Source organism: Chelonia mydas, chromosome 3 (assembly GCF_015237465.2).
Source record: "Chelonia mydas isolate rCheMyd1 chromosome 3, rCheMyd1.pri.v2, whole genome shotgun sequence".
NCBI lineage: Eukaryota > Metazoa > Chordata > Testudines > Cheloniidae > Chelonia > Chelonia mydas.
In genome coordinates this window covers 53,343,107-53,358,373 of record NC_057851.1, presented here as the reverse complement: position 1 = coordinate 53,358,373, position 15,267 = coordinate 53,343,107, and the positions used below count along the sequence as shown (strand labels likewise).

The window sequence follows — 15,267 nt, the reverse complement described above, 5'->3', positions numbered from 1 at the left end:
TCAAAGGAAATTGCATATGTTTACCTGATGGTTGAAGTTGGCCCCAAGGCTATGGTACCAAAATTTGTAATAGTATTTTAACTTTCTTTTGTGTATGTGAATAAATCACATGTTAAATAGCAAATGCCTGTGCTGATGTGCATTAACTGTACTTCAAATAAATATTATAAATAAATGCATTTCATGTTCAATTGCAATTGTTTCAAATTTTATATTTGGCATGCCTCATTCTAAGAGAATGTGTTTGAACAAACTAACAAAAAAATCTACTCTTTAATGGGGCTAGATATTTTTCAAGGCAACCAACAGTCATTTCCTTCCAGCTAAATTACTACAACATCAGCTGATGAGATAAAAGGAACTTTTCAGAATTGTGTGCTGGATTTACTGTATATAGAAGTTGTGCACTCCTGCTCGAAATTTACTTCTTCTTAAGAAGAAATTGTTAGTTCTGAAAAAGGTAACGGAATATAGAATCTTTTACCTCTACCAAATTCAGCCCTAGTTGGTAGTAACCAAAACTTGTTACCATCTATTAAATGAACTGTCAGGTGATCTCAGTCTAGGTCCTATTGGACAAATACCCCATAACATACACATCTGTTCATTGACAAAGGAAGGATGTTAGTTTCCTGGGTTGTCAATCAACACTTTTAACAGGCACAATACGAATTTCAAAAACAAAAACAACTAAATACAATTATGCAAGTCATTGTGTTTTCTTGGGCATTTTCGGAAGTTGAGATAACAGCTACTTCCAGTAAGTCATTAGCCATCAAAAGGAAGCCACTATTATAGTGATTTAATAACTTATGGTAACAAGATGTGGGTCCATAAAGTGATCCAGGAACATAGAACTCCAACATTTCTGTTGACCATGAGAAAGGGAGAAATAGCTGTTTGTCTCTTGTTACCAGAAGTGAGACTGGATGAAAAGTACAATACACTCTGATCAGTCTGGATATTAATATTAATACCATATTTATAGTTAAGGTAAACAGGGAAAAAAGAAGGTATCACTGTGGTGTCTCCTCTTTTCTAGACTATGCACTATATGCAAAAGGTGGTGAGGTGCCTCATATTTACATTAATATACAGGGCCAGATCCTGATTTAGAGCCCTATATAGGTTCACAATCCAGTCAAGCGCTGAAGCTCCAGAGGAAAAATGAAATCCTATGACAAGGAAACACCCACTCAGAAACAGCTATATACAACTGCTGAGCCCGACTCTATGGTGATCTCAAAGACATCTTACAGTACTGCCATACATAGTGATTGGACTACTGGGAAGTGTAACTGGGAGAAAAAGTGCCTCCCCTTATGTTCCACAGGGGGATGGCAGAGTGACAGTTGTGGAGAAAGCAAAGAAAGCAATGGGCTAACATTCCCCTTACTTCCACATAGCAGAGTCAAGATGTGGCACACATTTTTTAATTTGAAGTTTGATTTCTGTTTATACCACCTTTGTGTTATTGTTGAGTTAGGATTTTTCTTCAAAAGGAACAGACTTGGTTCCCCCCACCCTACCCCCCCAAGGCTGATCTCCTAAGGAAAACTAAAAACCAATCTATTTCTGTCAGCTGTTGACAAAGAGCATTGGTTTCACACAATGTGTTGGGCTGTATTTTTTTAAGCACCAATACTTTCCATGGATTTGGCAGGCTATTGCTATTGTTATTTAGTCACTAAAAATGTTTTGCAGATGGTTAAAGCAATCTCAAATATTTGCACTACTCAATGGACTGCAGTGCCTTTTCTGCAAAGACTGAAACTTGCTGGATATAGTTCTATAGTACTTCTACAGAAACACTGTCACATTCTATATTTGTGACTATGTAATGTGGTTATCAGGCCTTGATTATGTTGGTATCTGTTGCCTCTGTGATTTTGGACTAAAAAACCATGACTTTATCAATGTTATAGAACTATATGTGCAAGTTCAGTGGCAGTTTTTGGATACACCGAACTTCTGAAATATCCTGGAGTGTGATGTTTAGTCCTTTGTGATGAGTGTATATTGTACGAGTGCTTTTTATTTTTGTATTGAGCAGATTTGTGCAAAAGTCTGTTGTTTTGCTTTTCAGGAGTTCATGTGAATGTTTTTCCAAGATTCAATCTATGAAGATTGTATTCCAAGTTTCATTTTAAATTGGAAACCTAATTGCAAACCAGTGAAAATGCTGGGCTTCACCTGGTTTCTGCTTAACCAACATGAAATCACAAATTTTGTCCAATTTTTAATGCAAAACCATGAATTGCTCCAAATTTACTTGAAACGTTCATGAACTAAAACAAATCTTTCAATGAACCAGATCTGAGTTTAAACTTGGTCACAAAACCTATCACTAAATGTTTAAAGTAGTTTCAGTTCAAGCATTTTACAAACCTTAGAAATTAAGCAAGTGTATAGTGGTAACAGTTTTATACATTCATTATACAGTAATGTAAGACATTGCTCTATTTGATATGTTATCTCCTTAAGAAATAGGAGTGCATGGAGGTCAGAGTCAAGAATGAAAAAAGTGAGGTAAGAATGAGGACATACGAATGTATATGCAGCAAAAACAGTTTGGAAAAGAGGCATTTCTTTGATTTTATTTAACTTATTCATTCTAGAGTGAGATGTGGTCTCCCCCCCACTTTTTTTTCTTTTGAACATTGTGCTGAGAGCATGAAGTTAGTGAAACGGTTTCAGCAAGTTAGTTACCTGTGAAAGTAGGGTGACCAGATGTCCCAATTTTATAGGGACAGTCCCGATTTTGGAAGGTTTTCTTATATAGGCACCTATTAACCCCCACCCCGTCCTGATTTTTTACACTTACTTTCTGGTCACCCTATGTGAAAGGAAAAGTTATGAGGGCATGTAGCGGGGTGGCTACCCTGCTCCTAAAATAGAAAGGGTTAAAAGCAGCCCTGGAGAGGGCTGTGGCTGGCTGATTGGGGAAGCAGCCGCAGCTGGGCCATGCCCCAATCAGGCCCCAGATGGCCTGTATAAAAAGGCCATGAGCCAAAAACCCACGGAGTCTCTCTGCAGGGTCTGCCTGCCTGGGTACTGAGGGTGGTGCAGTGCTGGGGAAGGAGCAGGGGCGCTCCAGGCTGGCAACTCCGCAGGCTGTAGGGCCAGGTCCAAGGCCCATAGAGGAACTGGGAGGCAGAGGAAGGCAACAGGTCCGAACCCCCTTGCCTATGATGAATGGCCTTTACACTGCAGTCTGCCCCAGGGAGCGGGGGCTTGGTGATGACTAGCAGTAGTCCAGACTGAGGCAAGGTGGGGATAGTGGGCTGGGGGTTCTCCAGGAAGGGGAGACCGAGAGGCAGAGTGTGGGGTACTGCCGGGGGGCAGAACCCCAGAGAAAGGGGCACCGGGGTCTGTGAGGGATACTGGGGCCAAAGGCCTGCAGAGAGCCCTCCACGCTGGAAAACAGCTAATTTCCAATGACCAGCAGGAGGTGCCGCCGGGGTGAGTCTGCATTCCTTTACAGGGAAGATCTGGGAAAGGCAAAGACTGACTGGTCTTGGACTCAGAAAGAAGAGTGCATAGGCACTAGTAGGGATATAGATGAAGGATGCCAACTTTTATGTATTTGTTGCTTGTCTTATATTTTTTTTCCTCATCTTTTACATTGAATATCTTGCATATGTTGCAAAAGAATACTTACTTTTGTTGTAAATATAGAATGGAAAAAAATGTCAGGTACATGCACCAGTCTTCCATATTAGGCATCCACATTTGAAAGTTTAGGGACAATATACCCATGTATACTCAGTCATTCTGAGACACCATGGGTGGGGGATAGCAATAGAGTGACCAAGCCAAATCTTATGTATCTGATGAATTTGTGGAGGCCATGAAGGTTGAGAACAGGTCTCATTCCACCCTTGGATTTCAGTATCAGGAAGTACCTGGAGTAAAAACTATGGAAACGGTGTTCTGGCAGAACCTCCTCCACCATTCCCAACTTCAACAGAGAGCTGACCTGTTCAATGAGCAGTGTCTCATGAGAGGGGTCCCTGGAGAAGGATGGGGATGGGAGATGAGAATGTGGCATAGCAAGGAACTGGATTATGTAGCCCAATCTGATAGAGGTAATCGAGACCCAAGCATCGTAAGAGTGGGCCAGCCGGTCCCCAGGGGGACGGAGGAACGACAGGACCAGTATTCTGGACAAAGGAGTCAAAACAAGCCTTGACCTGTGTTGAGGGAAGGCATGAGGACTGTCTGAAGCCCAAGCGCAACTGCTTCCTCTTGTGGGATTTATCCCTCTTTCTAGGGTAGTCCCATTGTTTTGGAGGAAAAGGTCGCACCCCATAGTGGCATCTTTGCCATGAGGACATGAACACCCCCAAAGTTCTCAAGCAGTTCTGTGAGGAGGAAGACTGCCAATGGCTGGCCTGCTGCTGATTCAAAGCCACCACCAGCGACCTGGCAGGTGACTTTAGCTTTGAGTGGGACAAAGAGCAGGATCTCCATGAGCGAGGAGCTTCCCACTGAGTACAAGGCCACTGATATGGGAAGGGTATCAGTGGCCTTGGAGTCAATTGGAAATGTATGCCTGCACTGTTAGAGAATTAATATATACCAATTGTGTTTGCATTTACCTCTATCTTGTTAGAAGTTTAACAATGTGATCTAACTAGCTTGTAGATGCTAAACTTCTGTTCTTGTCTATAACGTTTCATTACTGTAGTCTACTGATTCAGAGATTAAAAGGGGATATAAACATTTAGATGGAACTTGTGGTGTAATATTATTGTCTTCATTTCTCTTTGAAATTTGTAGTAAACTACCTGTGAATGGTTTGATGATTAATTGCCTTATGCTAATGAATGCAACTAAATTACCGGTGTATGCCTAGGAAACAGATTAGCTTCAAAGCAACAATATACATTACCTATTCTTCAATCAAGGAGGCCCTGCTGTGACCCCAACTTGCTTCAGCTTTAAAGAAAGTTTGGCCTGATCCTGTTTTATCTCAGATATGCTTAAACTTTGACAGGGAAAGTCTAAGCTCATAAAACTGAGGTCTCTGGGTCTACTCTGGATTATCTCTGCAATTCTCATGGAAGAATTTGAACAAACTCTGCACATGGACTGCCTATTGGACTATATAGGCACCATCAGCCACCTCACCATCTCTGCCATGAAACTGGCCTACAAACTCTTTTCGTACCTGTATGTATAATAATCTTTAACCATAGCATCTCTATTTTATTTTTTATTAATAAATCTTAGATTTAGTTAATAAGGATTGGCTGTAAGCATGTATTTGGGTGAGGTCTGAAATATTCATTAACTTGGTGGATAATGTATCTGATCTCTTGGGATTGGTAGAACTTTCTATATGGCGAATAAGGTTTTTTGTAACCCTCACTATTAGACTTGGCTATCTGGGCAGGAGCCAAAGTCTGGATTGCTTAAAGGGAACTATATTTTGGCTTGTTGGTAACCAGTAAGGTATTACAGAAGCTGTTTGGTTACTGGTCTGTGAAATCTAATTATAGAATAAACCACCAGTTTTAGGGATTGTCTTCCAGTTTGCCCTGATTGAGCATTCTCAGTATAGCCCCTCCAGCGAGCACAGTCACATCAATAAACTAGGCTACGACAAAACATGATCTTGTGAGACTGCAACCACACAGAGATCTGACTCCAGCCATGGGCAGTGAGAAGGAACTGAGGGGAGTCAGGGCAGTGATGCTTCATATAGCCAGTGCAGGGGTCAGAGCCATGAGGCTCGAGCACCACCCTTCTTCAGGTACTGCTAGGCAAAAGTCTCCAGCTTCAGTACGCATGGCGTGCACACACCTAAGTGGAATACATGTCTGTATTTACTCAAAGAAGAAGCTGGCATTTTGTTATAAGATGCATCTCTTTAATAATTCCCTCCCAAAAGTGTCTAATTCCTGGACACAACCACCACATGTACAAGTATATCCCCCTTTCCACGCAATCTTTCCAACAGAATGCATTCCTAGTAGCAAAAATATAAGGAACTTAACTGGAGTCAAATGTCATCTATACAGTAATTCATAAAACATTCTTTGTGATTATACAAGTTGAAGATGTATATGCCCTTTCCCATACAGAGACCCATTCATCTAAATAAATTTCTTTGTCCAAATCCGTCTCCCACCTTTCATCTGGGTTGTTTTCCTACCCACTTCTTTTTCAATCAAAATATCTTAGAAATGAAACTTTTTGTTCCAGCTTGCTTCTGGGTCAAATCTTCAATTGTGCTTAAAGGTCTAGATAGAGCTATTTTGTATCCAAATTTGACAATGAAATGTTTGACTTCTACATATTGAAAATATGGGATCTTTATATTATTTACATTCATACGTCTCTTGGTATGATTTCAAATCAGGACCCAGGAACAGCTGTACAAATTGAATAACCTTAGCTCTTACAGCAAATAGTCACTTTGATATTTCCTGGGGATAAATTCCTGATTATTAATTAAAGTCGCTAAGAGAGAGGTCCTCTGTGATAGGAATTTAAAAAAATTATCCGAAGCTGCTAAGGTGGTCTAGATTAATGGGTTTATTTTTTGGTGACAAATTTCTTTTTGAACCCAACAATTGCTACAAGTATCTATATATGGGCTCCAGTCTTGTTTGAGTTTTACCCAGTATGTGTGTGGTTTATAGTTAACCCAACTGATCAAATCTTTTAATTGCAATGCATAATAATAGACTATATGAGGGAAAGCTAGCTCACCCCAATTGTAGGTCTATGCAGACCTTTAGAATGCACACTTTGTCTGCCATGTTTCCATATGAATTTTCATAGCACATCCTGCCATGTTTTTGACCAGTAAAGCCAGTCAAAGGGTACACTGGTAGAGAAGAAGAATGCCAATCACTAAATACTGGATTGCATTGTGTCAAATGCATAACCAGAAAGAGAGGGCTTCATCTTCTGTTTATTCACCTTGTTATTTCTTCATGTACACAGTCTCTCTCATATTTGTGCAAGTCCTGGTGATTAAGAACAGAATCTAATTTGGGGCAAATGGATTTTTAACCAAAGGAACACCATGAATTCTTTCCAGCAAGGAACTGTTGTAAGCTAGGACACTGACTGGAAGAAAAGGTTCAAAGTGAGGGATACATCAAAAGCTTTAAAAATGAAATAAGATTTTCCTCATAGAAAAATAGGTATCTTTAAGACAGAGGGGCAGATCCTCAGATGGTACAGTTGTGATAGCTCTACGGAATTCAGTGGAGCAATGGCACTTTACACAGGCTGAGGATCTGCCCCTATTTTTTTTTTATTTCTAATTTTCATGTATGTTAACATTTTTTCTAATAACTTATGGAGTATAAAAATGAAACCGATATGGGGTAAAATATTTGCATTTTACTCCTCTGTCTGAGTTTATTCTACAAAAATAACTAGAAAATAAACTGTTTAATGTAGTTACGGTATAATTAAGTTCAAATTGCCCCATATCCTTTCCCAGCCAGGAGGCATTATAAAACTATGGCTTGAGAAAGAGAGCATGGTTTGGAAGATAATCTAGGGCTGGTGCTAAGGGAGTGCTTAGCTAAGATGTTGGTCAATGAAAAAGGTATCATAGAAACAATTAATGCGCATTATTATTATTTTTTTTAAAATCTGTCCAGGATCTTTTTTTATAGGATTAATTTCTAGGCCAAGGGCACAATATCCCCCCAGTTTTTAAACAGAAATTGCAAAGATTTTATGAAAAATTTGCCCCAGACCAGTTTAGAATTTGTACCCTAGTACTTACCTTGATCCTACACATCAAGAACCTTGAAACATTAAAAACCTATTTTTAAACTTTTTAAAAGCCTTCTTGTATGATGGTTTTACAAGGTGAACGAGATGTGGATTTAGAATGAGAGCAAACTTGCTTTCATTTGTGCCTTAAACTAGGATTAGATCAAGTAGATGTTAAAATAAAGTATACTGATAGAACAAAACTGTCTCCCTCTTCTTTAGACTAATCCTATCAGAAATAAACTGAAGTGATAATGTAACCTTTACACACTATTTGGCTCAATGGCACGACAACAAAGTGAGTTTACAGAGCGATCTACGGCTTCATTGTGGTGCTGACAGGTTCACTGTATGTTAAAGAATAATACTTGCACTGCTCATAAAGCCAACAATCTCCAGTACTGATAAGTGCCCCTAGCAATAGTATTAGAGGAATTGAAATGACAGATCTGACCTTCTAGTCTCATGAAATACGCCTTTCTTTGGATTACTGTGCTTGCACAGAAGGGAACAAACAGTGCAGAATAGTGGAGCACAACTTACTTCCATAAAAGGTATCCTTGTACATGAGATCAGTCCATTCCTCCTAGATGCACAGCTTATGTGGATGCCACAGGCTGGATTCTGCAGCCTGACACGTTCACTTTGCACCATTTATGCAACACAAAGTGAATTTAAAGTAGCCAGACATTTGCATTTGAGAATTCTCCCTGTGCAGGAGGAAACTCCACAAGCACAAAACTGGTGCATCTTCCTGGGCCAGCTCTCTCTTGGTTCCACTGTCCCGTGTAAAGGGGAGCAGGGGGTGGGAATAGGAGAAGAAGGAGCATGACAGAATAAGGCTTTGCTATACTTGATCCATCCCTGATGGATCTTCTACTAAGTGTAAATTAAAACTGCCCTGTTCTGCTCCATATCTTTAATTTGAGAATGATCACACCACTGAGAATAAGGGGAGTGTGTTGGGCTTCCTGTCAGCTCCCACTCTCATTGCACCCAAGCAGCGGTTGGACTAGCAAAGAATCAAGGCCAAAAAGTTCATCCTGATAAATTTAGAAATTGAAGACTGGGTCAGTTTTAAATGTTCATCTTTACAGACTTGCATAGTCAGCATAACAGAAGTCTAAAATTTAGTTAATTCTCACACATTTATTAAAACAAAGAATAGTGGTGTCATATGTCAAAAGTCACAAGTGCTGTTTTAAACAGTATAAAACACACGCCGTATTGCCTGAATTTCATGCTGTGTAATAAATCCTGATGTGACAGTGATTTTTGCAGTAGTAAAATTAATTTAGTATTACAATTATTTTAATTTAGCAACACTGCCATTTCAATCCTACTTGCTACTTACAAGTATTTAATAAAAAAAATACAACTCAACCTAATGTTGTCTAGCAAGTGAGCCATTACATGTATTACCATAGCATTTACACATCAAGTCTATAAGCCATGAGTCACAGGTGTTAATACATTTATAAAGCTAAAGAACAGCAGCACTGGAATAACGGGAAATTAATTCTGCTTTACTTTTCTTAATATTCATTTGCATTGAAAAGAAAATGAATGATTAAATGATTGTACATTTCAGTTTTGGTTTTAGAAAGCCCTTTCGTTCTTTATTCCCACAAATCACCAGATATAGCTTCTGAAGAGACTGCACCAGTTCATTACACAAGGTTTGGGCAGGCACTGGGAGGAAAGAAACTCTTCTCTTTACATTTTTCATTGCCATGTAAATAGAAAGAGATAACCAAATCACATGTGATTATGTTACAACAGCAGATAAAACCCTGAAACTGGATAGATGCTTCTATCCACAACAACAAAATGATATTTAGTGTTTGCTGCCCACTTGATTTTTTGGATTTTCAAGACCTGAAAGTCAATAAGTTTGCTATGAAAGTCAAAGTTCTACGGATCATATATTTGGGAGAAAAGTCCAATTTTTTGAAGAATATAGAAAACACTACTATTTACAAATAATAATGCAGGATGGAGGTTCAATAATTTACTATTCAGTGTTCTTAAAGCAGGACTCATATGTTCAGGGATAAGTTTCTACAAAATAAAATAAATAAATAAAATAGGGTATGTTAGCTACAAAATTGTTTTTGCCATTCTCACCTTCATATTTTCTTCTATACTATCAAGAGGCCCTGAAATGACAATTATTTTCCAGTGTACTAACCACCTACCTTTCTTCATTTAAATTCCTCTGGAAATCCCATTTCTTCTTTTCAGCCCACAAATGCTAAACTACATTAATATAATGCTATTACCATTCACCCCCATTTGTTTGAGCAAGAAAGCTCTAAGTTATCATCACACTGGTCTCACAGTGTGTGCTGTCCTTTATTAAGATTGTGAGCTCCTTTGGGTAAGGACTGTGTCTTTATTTGTATTGTATATGGCATATAAATAATACATATTTAAAAATCAATGGTCCATAAACCATAATGTTATCTTTTGGGCTGCTAGACATATGATAAATGCAGGATGGTTTAACCTGCTCTGACTACTTGGCATTTGGCTTCTGTCAGAAATCAGATCCAATGCAGTCAGAGCAGTGTTGTGTGATATGCAAAAACACCATACCCCACAGATTCAGGAATCTTCTGCCCACCAGTGATTGATCTCAGGTGAATTGCAAGTCATATACTGAGGCTTAGGATACTGGAAGGAGAACAGTGTCCATTTGCCCTGTTAGCCAGAGAAAGAGCACTATGTCAGTAGCCCTCCAAAGAACAATAGAAGTTAAAGGTGGAAAAAATAACCTAATCCACCTCAATCAGTATAAATTATTCCCTACACTCTCTCTCTCTCAGTGCTTTGCCCAATCTAGTTTTAAATTGCTCAAGGTGAGGGTCCTCTATTTCCTTTGGAAAACTTCTCCATAGTCAAACATTCTCCAACTACCATCTATGTATATTGTAACTTCCAGTAGGTGCAAAACATGCCTTCTGCGTTTTGTTCCGAGCCGAGCATACTGTCGGCATTTTAATAGGGAATAAATTGAATAACTACTGGTTCTTCTTAATTAATGTCCAAAGTGGCAAATTTAGACATATTGACTCAGTTTGCACAATGAAGAACTGTTACGACCAGGGAGTGCATGTTTTCACATGGTCACCTTAAAATGAAGGGAAGCTGAACTAAGAGTGGCAGCAGCAGCTGGAATCACGTCCCTATGTCCAAACAAAGTTTATTCATAAGACTCAAGGAGATCATGGCACAGCTGCAAGGGAAATACTTATAAGTCAACAAGCACTTCAGAGCAGAAGAATGGGAACATAACCAAAGGACTGAGAACTCTCTGTAGAGTTAGAAAAAAACCTTAACGTCAACAAGTCATTTTTCAGAAAACTGAGATTGAATTGTCTGACCTCAGAATTTTTAATGATTGCAGATGTTGATGTTTACTTCTGTTATTTATTATCATTACTGGATAATACAACATCTCTCTCTCTGTTCCTAAACCAATAACTTTAAATGTGACTAAATTTTCCTGATCTATAAACACCATTTTCTTTTAAAGCATTAACAGTGGAAAATTGACTGGTACTTTTGAAGAGGAGTGGTAGCTGGTTACACCCCAGCCCTTAAAAAGGAGAGCATAGCTCATAAGTAGTCTGTACTTTCCTTAGCTCAGAAGCTATATCCTCCATTGTCTTCCTTCAACATGATTTTTCATTGGGCAATGTTAGGTACTTATATGTCCCGCATAACCACAGGACCTGAGCGCCACACAATCTTTAATGCATTTATTCCCACAAACACACTTGTGTGTTAGGGAAGTACCATTATCTCCCTTTTGCAGATGGGGAATGAGGCACAGAGAGACTAAGGCCCAGACCCACAAAAGGGACTTGGCCTTTGCCATGTTGAGCATCACAACACCTAACTTTCATGTGACTAGAAAAAACACAGGAACACCATTACAATGCACAAAGCCTGAGTTAGGGACCTACACTCCCTATACCATGAATGGAGAGAGATAGGCACCTTAGGATGCCATCCACAAAGCCAGCATGATAGGCAGGGAGCTGCCTAAGTTAGCCAATGGGAAATCACAACAACTAGGGTGTGTACTAAACCCTGCTCCTCTTCCAGAGGTAGCTCCTGAAGTCTGGGCTGCAGGGAAGCACCTATCTTGTGATTCACAAATCAGGGAAAGACAGGCATTTGCCTGTTAAATCATGTGCAGGGCTAGGTCCAATAGGCATGCGCAGCGGCCACCTCATTCCCCACAAAATGGCAGGGGGTAGCGAGGAGGAAGGGGGAAGAGAAAGATGTCCCTTAAACCTTGTGGTCAGGGTGTACCCTTGAGATGTGGGAGAGTCCCAGTTTGAAAGTCCCCACGCTGCCTGATGAGGAGAAGAGGTTGAACTGGGGTCTGCCACCTCTCAGGTAAGTGTTCTAATCATCAGGCTACACAGTCATTCTAATTTTTTCTCTGATCCAAATAATATTTAATTATTGAATCATTTAATTAAAGCAGAACTACTTAAAAAGGAGAGATTGAGGGCACCCCACATCAGAATATCCCATAACTAATGGGTAAAGCACTCACTTGAGAGATGGCTGATCTCTATTCAAATCCCTTCTCCTCATCAAACAGCAGGTGGGAGTCCCCAGGTGAGTACCCTAGCCACTAGGCTAAAGGTTATAAGGGAGGTCTGCCTCTAGCTTCCCACCCTTCACCTCCCTGGCTGTTTTCTTTGGAATTAGGTGGTCACCTGCTAAATGTTATATGTAACTACATAGTGATCTCCATTAAAAAGTCAGTTTATGTCAATAGACATAACATGTAAGAGATAATATAGTAAATGTTGATTTTTGCACCCCTTATAGTAATTACATAATTTTATACGTTTGCAAATTGATTGGTAATTAAAATATATCTCCAAACTAATTATTTGTATTCTCACCAAGTAGGACATGCTGTGTAAATAAAAAGCTGCCAGTTACCATGGAAGTAAGGAATACACACCATGTTAGTGCCCTGTAACTTGAAGATTTACCAAGTAGTTTTATCATGCTAAACACTGTAGGGTTAACATAAAAACTTATCTACATACACACATCCTAACACAACATGCTGGGAACACTGCGAACATTTTATGATGTCTAATTAATATGAACCATATTGTTAAGTCCTTATTCTACCATAGCAGAAAATAGAGTTTTGTCTGTGAAAGAGCAAAGGACTTCAGAACTAGGCCCTATGTGAGGACAGAAGTTATCTCAAGTATCATAGGTTGAAAACATCTAACCACAAAAAACTGTACAAATGAAGTGATTTACCTTTTTACCTTCTTCTCCTTTATTACCCTCAAAGCCACGTTCTCCCTGTTACGAAAACAAATCACAAGATTCTTTGACAGGAAATTTTAAGCAAATGTCATATACATAAACAATCTACACAATTTCTATTGCATTTAATTGTATTTCAGGTTAAAAATAAGGCTTGACAATACTACACAACTTGGATACTGAATATCTTTTCAGCACATCAAAAGATCTGAAACTTATGTGGAAAACTGGAATGGTTTTCTCTGGTTTTGGCAGCTAACTCTGTTTATAGACCATTGAAGTTAGTCCAGTCATCCCAGTCCTCATTCTGAAAATCAATGTTTTATTTATTTTATTTAAATTTATAAGTGTGACTTGCCAGGTGTCAAGGTGCTGTTCAATCATTGTATATACAAAGCTTATTCAACCAAGAAGAGCTCTCTATGAAAAACCTTCAGAATGATTTCAGCTTTGCAGCATATGCTGAAGGTCATTATATCCAAGCTCAGATGGATCCAAAGGGAAGTGGATTCCTGATTTGAGTATCCTTCACCAAAAAAGACCAGTTACCATTTTCCTCCCATTTAAACTATGGAATTCTTAGATCAAGTGCTGTACCTGAACATAATAGCTCTGGTCTCTAATGTAGTCAAGATGCAAACTAACAAAACCAACATATTTAATTTACACAGATATTAATGTATATATAACAGGTTCCCCCCGGGGTGCCGCCTAGAACTGGGGTGTGACGGGTTTGGGCCCTTTGGGGGTGTCACCTTATGTGCTGGGATGCCACTGAGTCAGCCTATTCTGCCACCCTGGGTCCCCTTTACCTGGCCTTGCCATGTTAGGCTGACAAGCCTCTTCCAGCCACGCACACAGGCAGGGCCACATCCAGCTGCACAGAGAGACAGAGATCCGTTCTGGAAAAATTCAGCCTTAGGGGCTCACCCCAACACTCTGGTGCCCACTCCCTCTAAGGGGTATAAACCCAAAGGTTTTATGAAATGAAATTCACCCCCTCCCTCAATGTGGAGGGAGATATGCACAACTTCTTGCCCCCCAGTTAGAAATTACATAAACTGGGTTATATTACAAATGAGAAATAAGTTTATTAACTACAAAAGGTAAACTAAGTGAATATAAGATATAACAGACAGAACAAAGCTGATTACTGACCAAATAAAGCATAATACGCAAGCTAAGCTCAATATACTTAAGAAACAAGTTATAAAATGTAAATTCTCACCCTAAATGTTATATTAGGCAGGTTGCAAAGTTTCTGTGGTTCAGAGTTCCATTTATATTCCTTTTCAGACTGGACCCCTGTCTCAGTCTGGACACCCCCCTTCCCTTCCCTTCAGGTGGTTTTAGCAGACTTTCTTCTTGGGCAGACAGGCCATGGGGAGGAGGAGTCCCGTTTGCCTCCCTCCCCACCCTTAAATAGGATTTATATAAGGTGGGAATTCTTTGTTTCCCAAAATCGACCCTTCCTCTCCATTTCCTTCCTGTGAAAAGTTACAAGAAGCCCCAGGTAATGTTTAGTATCAGGTGACAAGACCACCTGGCTCTGTAGTATCACAGCATTCATGAGTCAGTAGCAATATGGAACATCAACACGAAGGCCAAAGCCTTTTCATAGTCCATTGTCCTGTCTGACTTTTCCATTGCTGTACTGGAAGTGTTAGCAGTGAGCATCACCCGAAGTAGCATAGTTGAAATACAGATACATAGTCAATATTCCTAACTTCAGATATAGAAATGATACAGGCATACAAATTAGATAATCACCTTCAGTAGATTATAACCTTTCCAATGATATCTTACAAGACCCATCTTGCATAAAGTACTTCTTGGTTATGTCATATTCATATCATAATCATATTTCATATGGAGTGAAACGTCACGTGGGACACCACTGAGCCCCCTTACCCACTAGACTGGGCTCCCACTCACTGCTGTGAGAAGCCGCAGACATGCTCCTGGTCTCACACTTTCCCCAGCACACAGGTAGGGACACACCCAGTTGTAATAACACACAGAATGGCTTTCTGACCAACCTCTGCATGGGAAAGCTATGCAGCTAGGGTACTTACCAGTTTCTCAGGCACACACCCCCTTTCAGACACACACCTCTGTGCTCTCTAGAGTGGAATCTATCCCGTTTAGCTGTGGGCTCACAGCTAACAGCCAGAACAGTCCTTTTACTGGTAGGCACTATGCCTC

At 39.7% G+C, this 15,267-nt stretch overlaps 1 protein-coding gene across 7 annotated transcripts in view; it reads right to left on the bottom strand.

The window, feature by feature from the left end:
• The window catches only part of COL19A1 (collagen type XIX alpha 1 chain), a 316,775-nt gene that overhangs the window by 194,473 nt on the left and 107,035 nt on the right, over positions 1-15,267 (bottom strand). For all 7 annotated transcript variants that reach the window (XM_037894282.2, XM_043542458.1, XM_043542459.1 and 4 more), the window contains one exon: positions 13,054-13,098. In XM_037894282.2, coding sequence (XP_037750210.1) covers positions 13,054-13,098 — 45 coding nt within the window. The remainder of the gene's footprint in view (positions 1-13,053; positions 13,099-15,267) is intronic.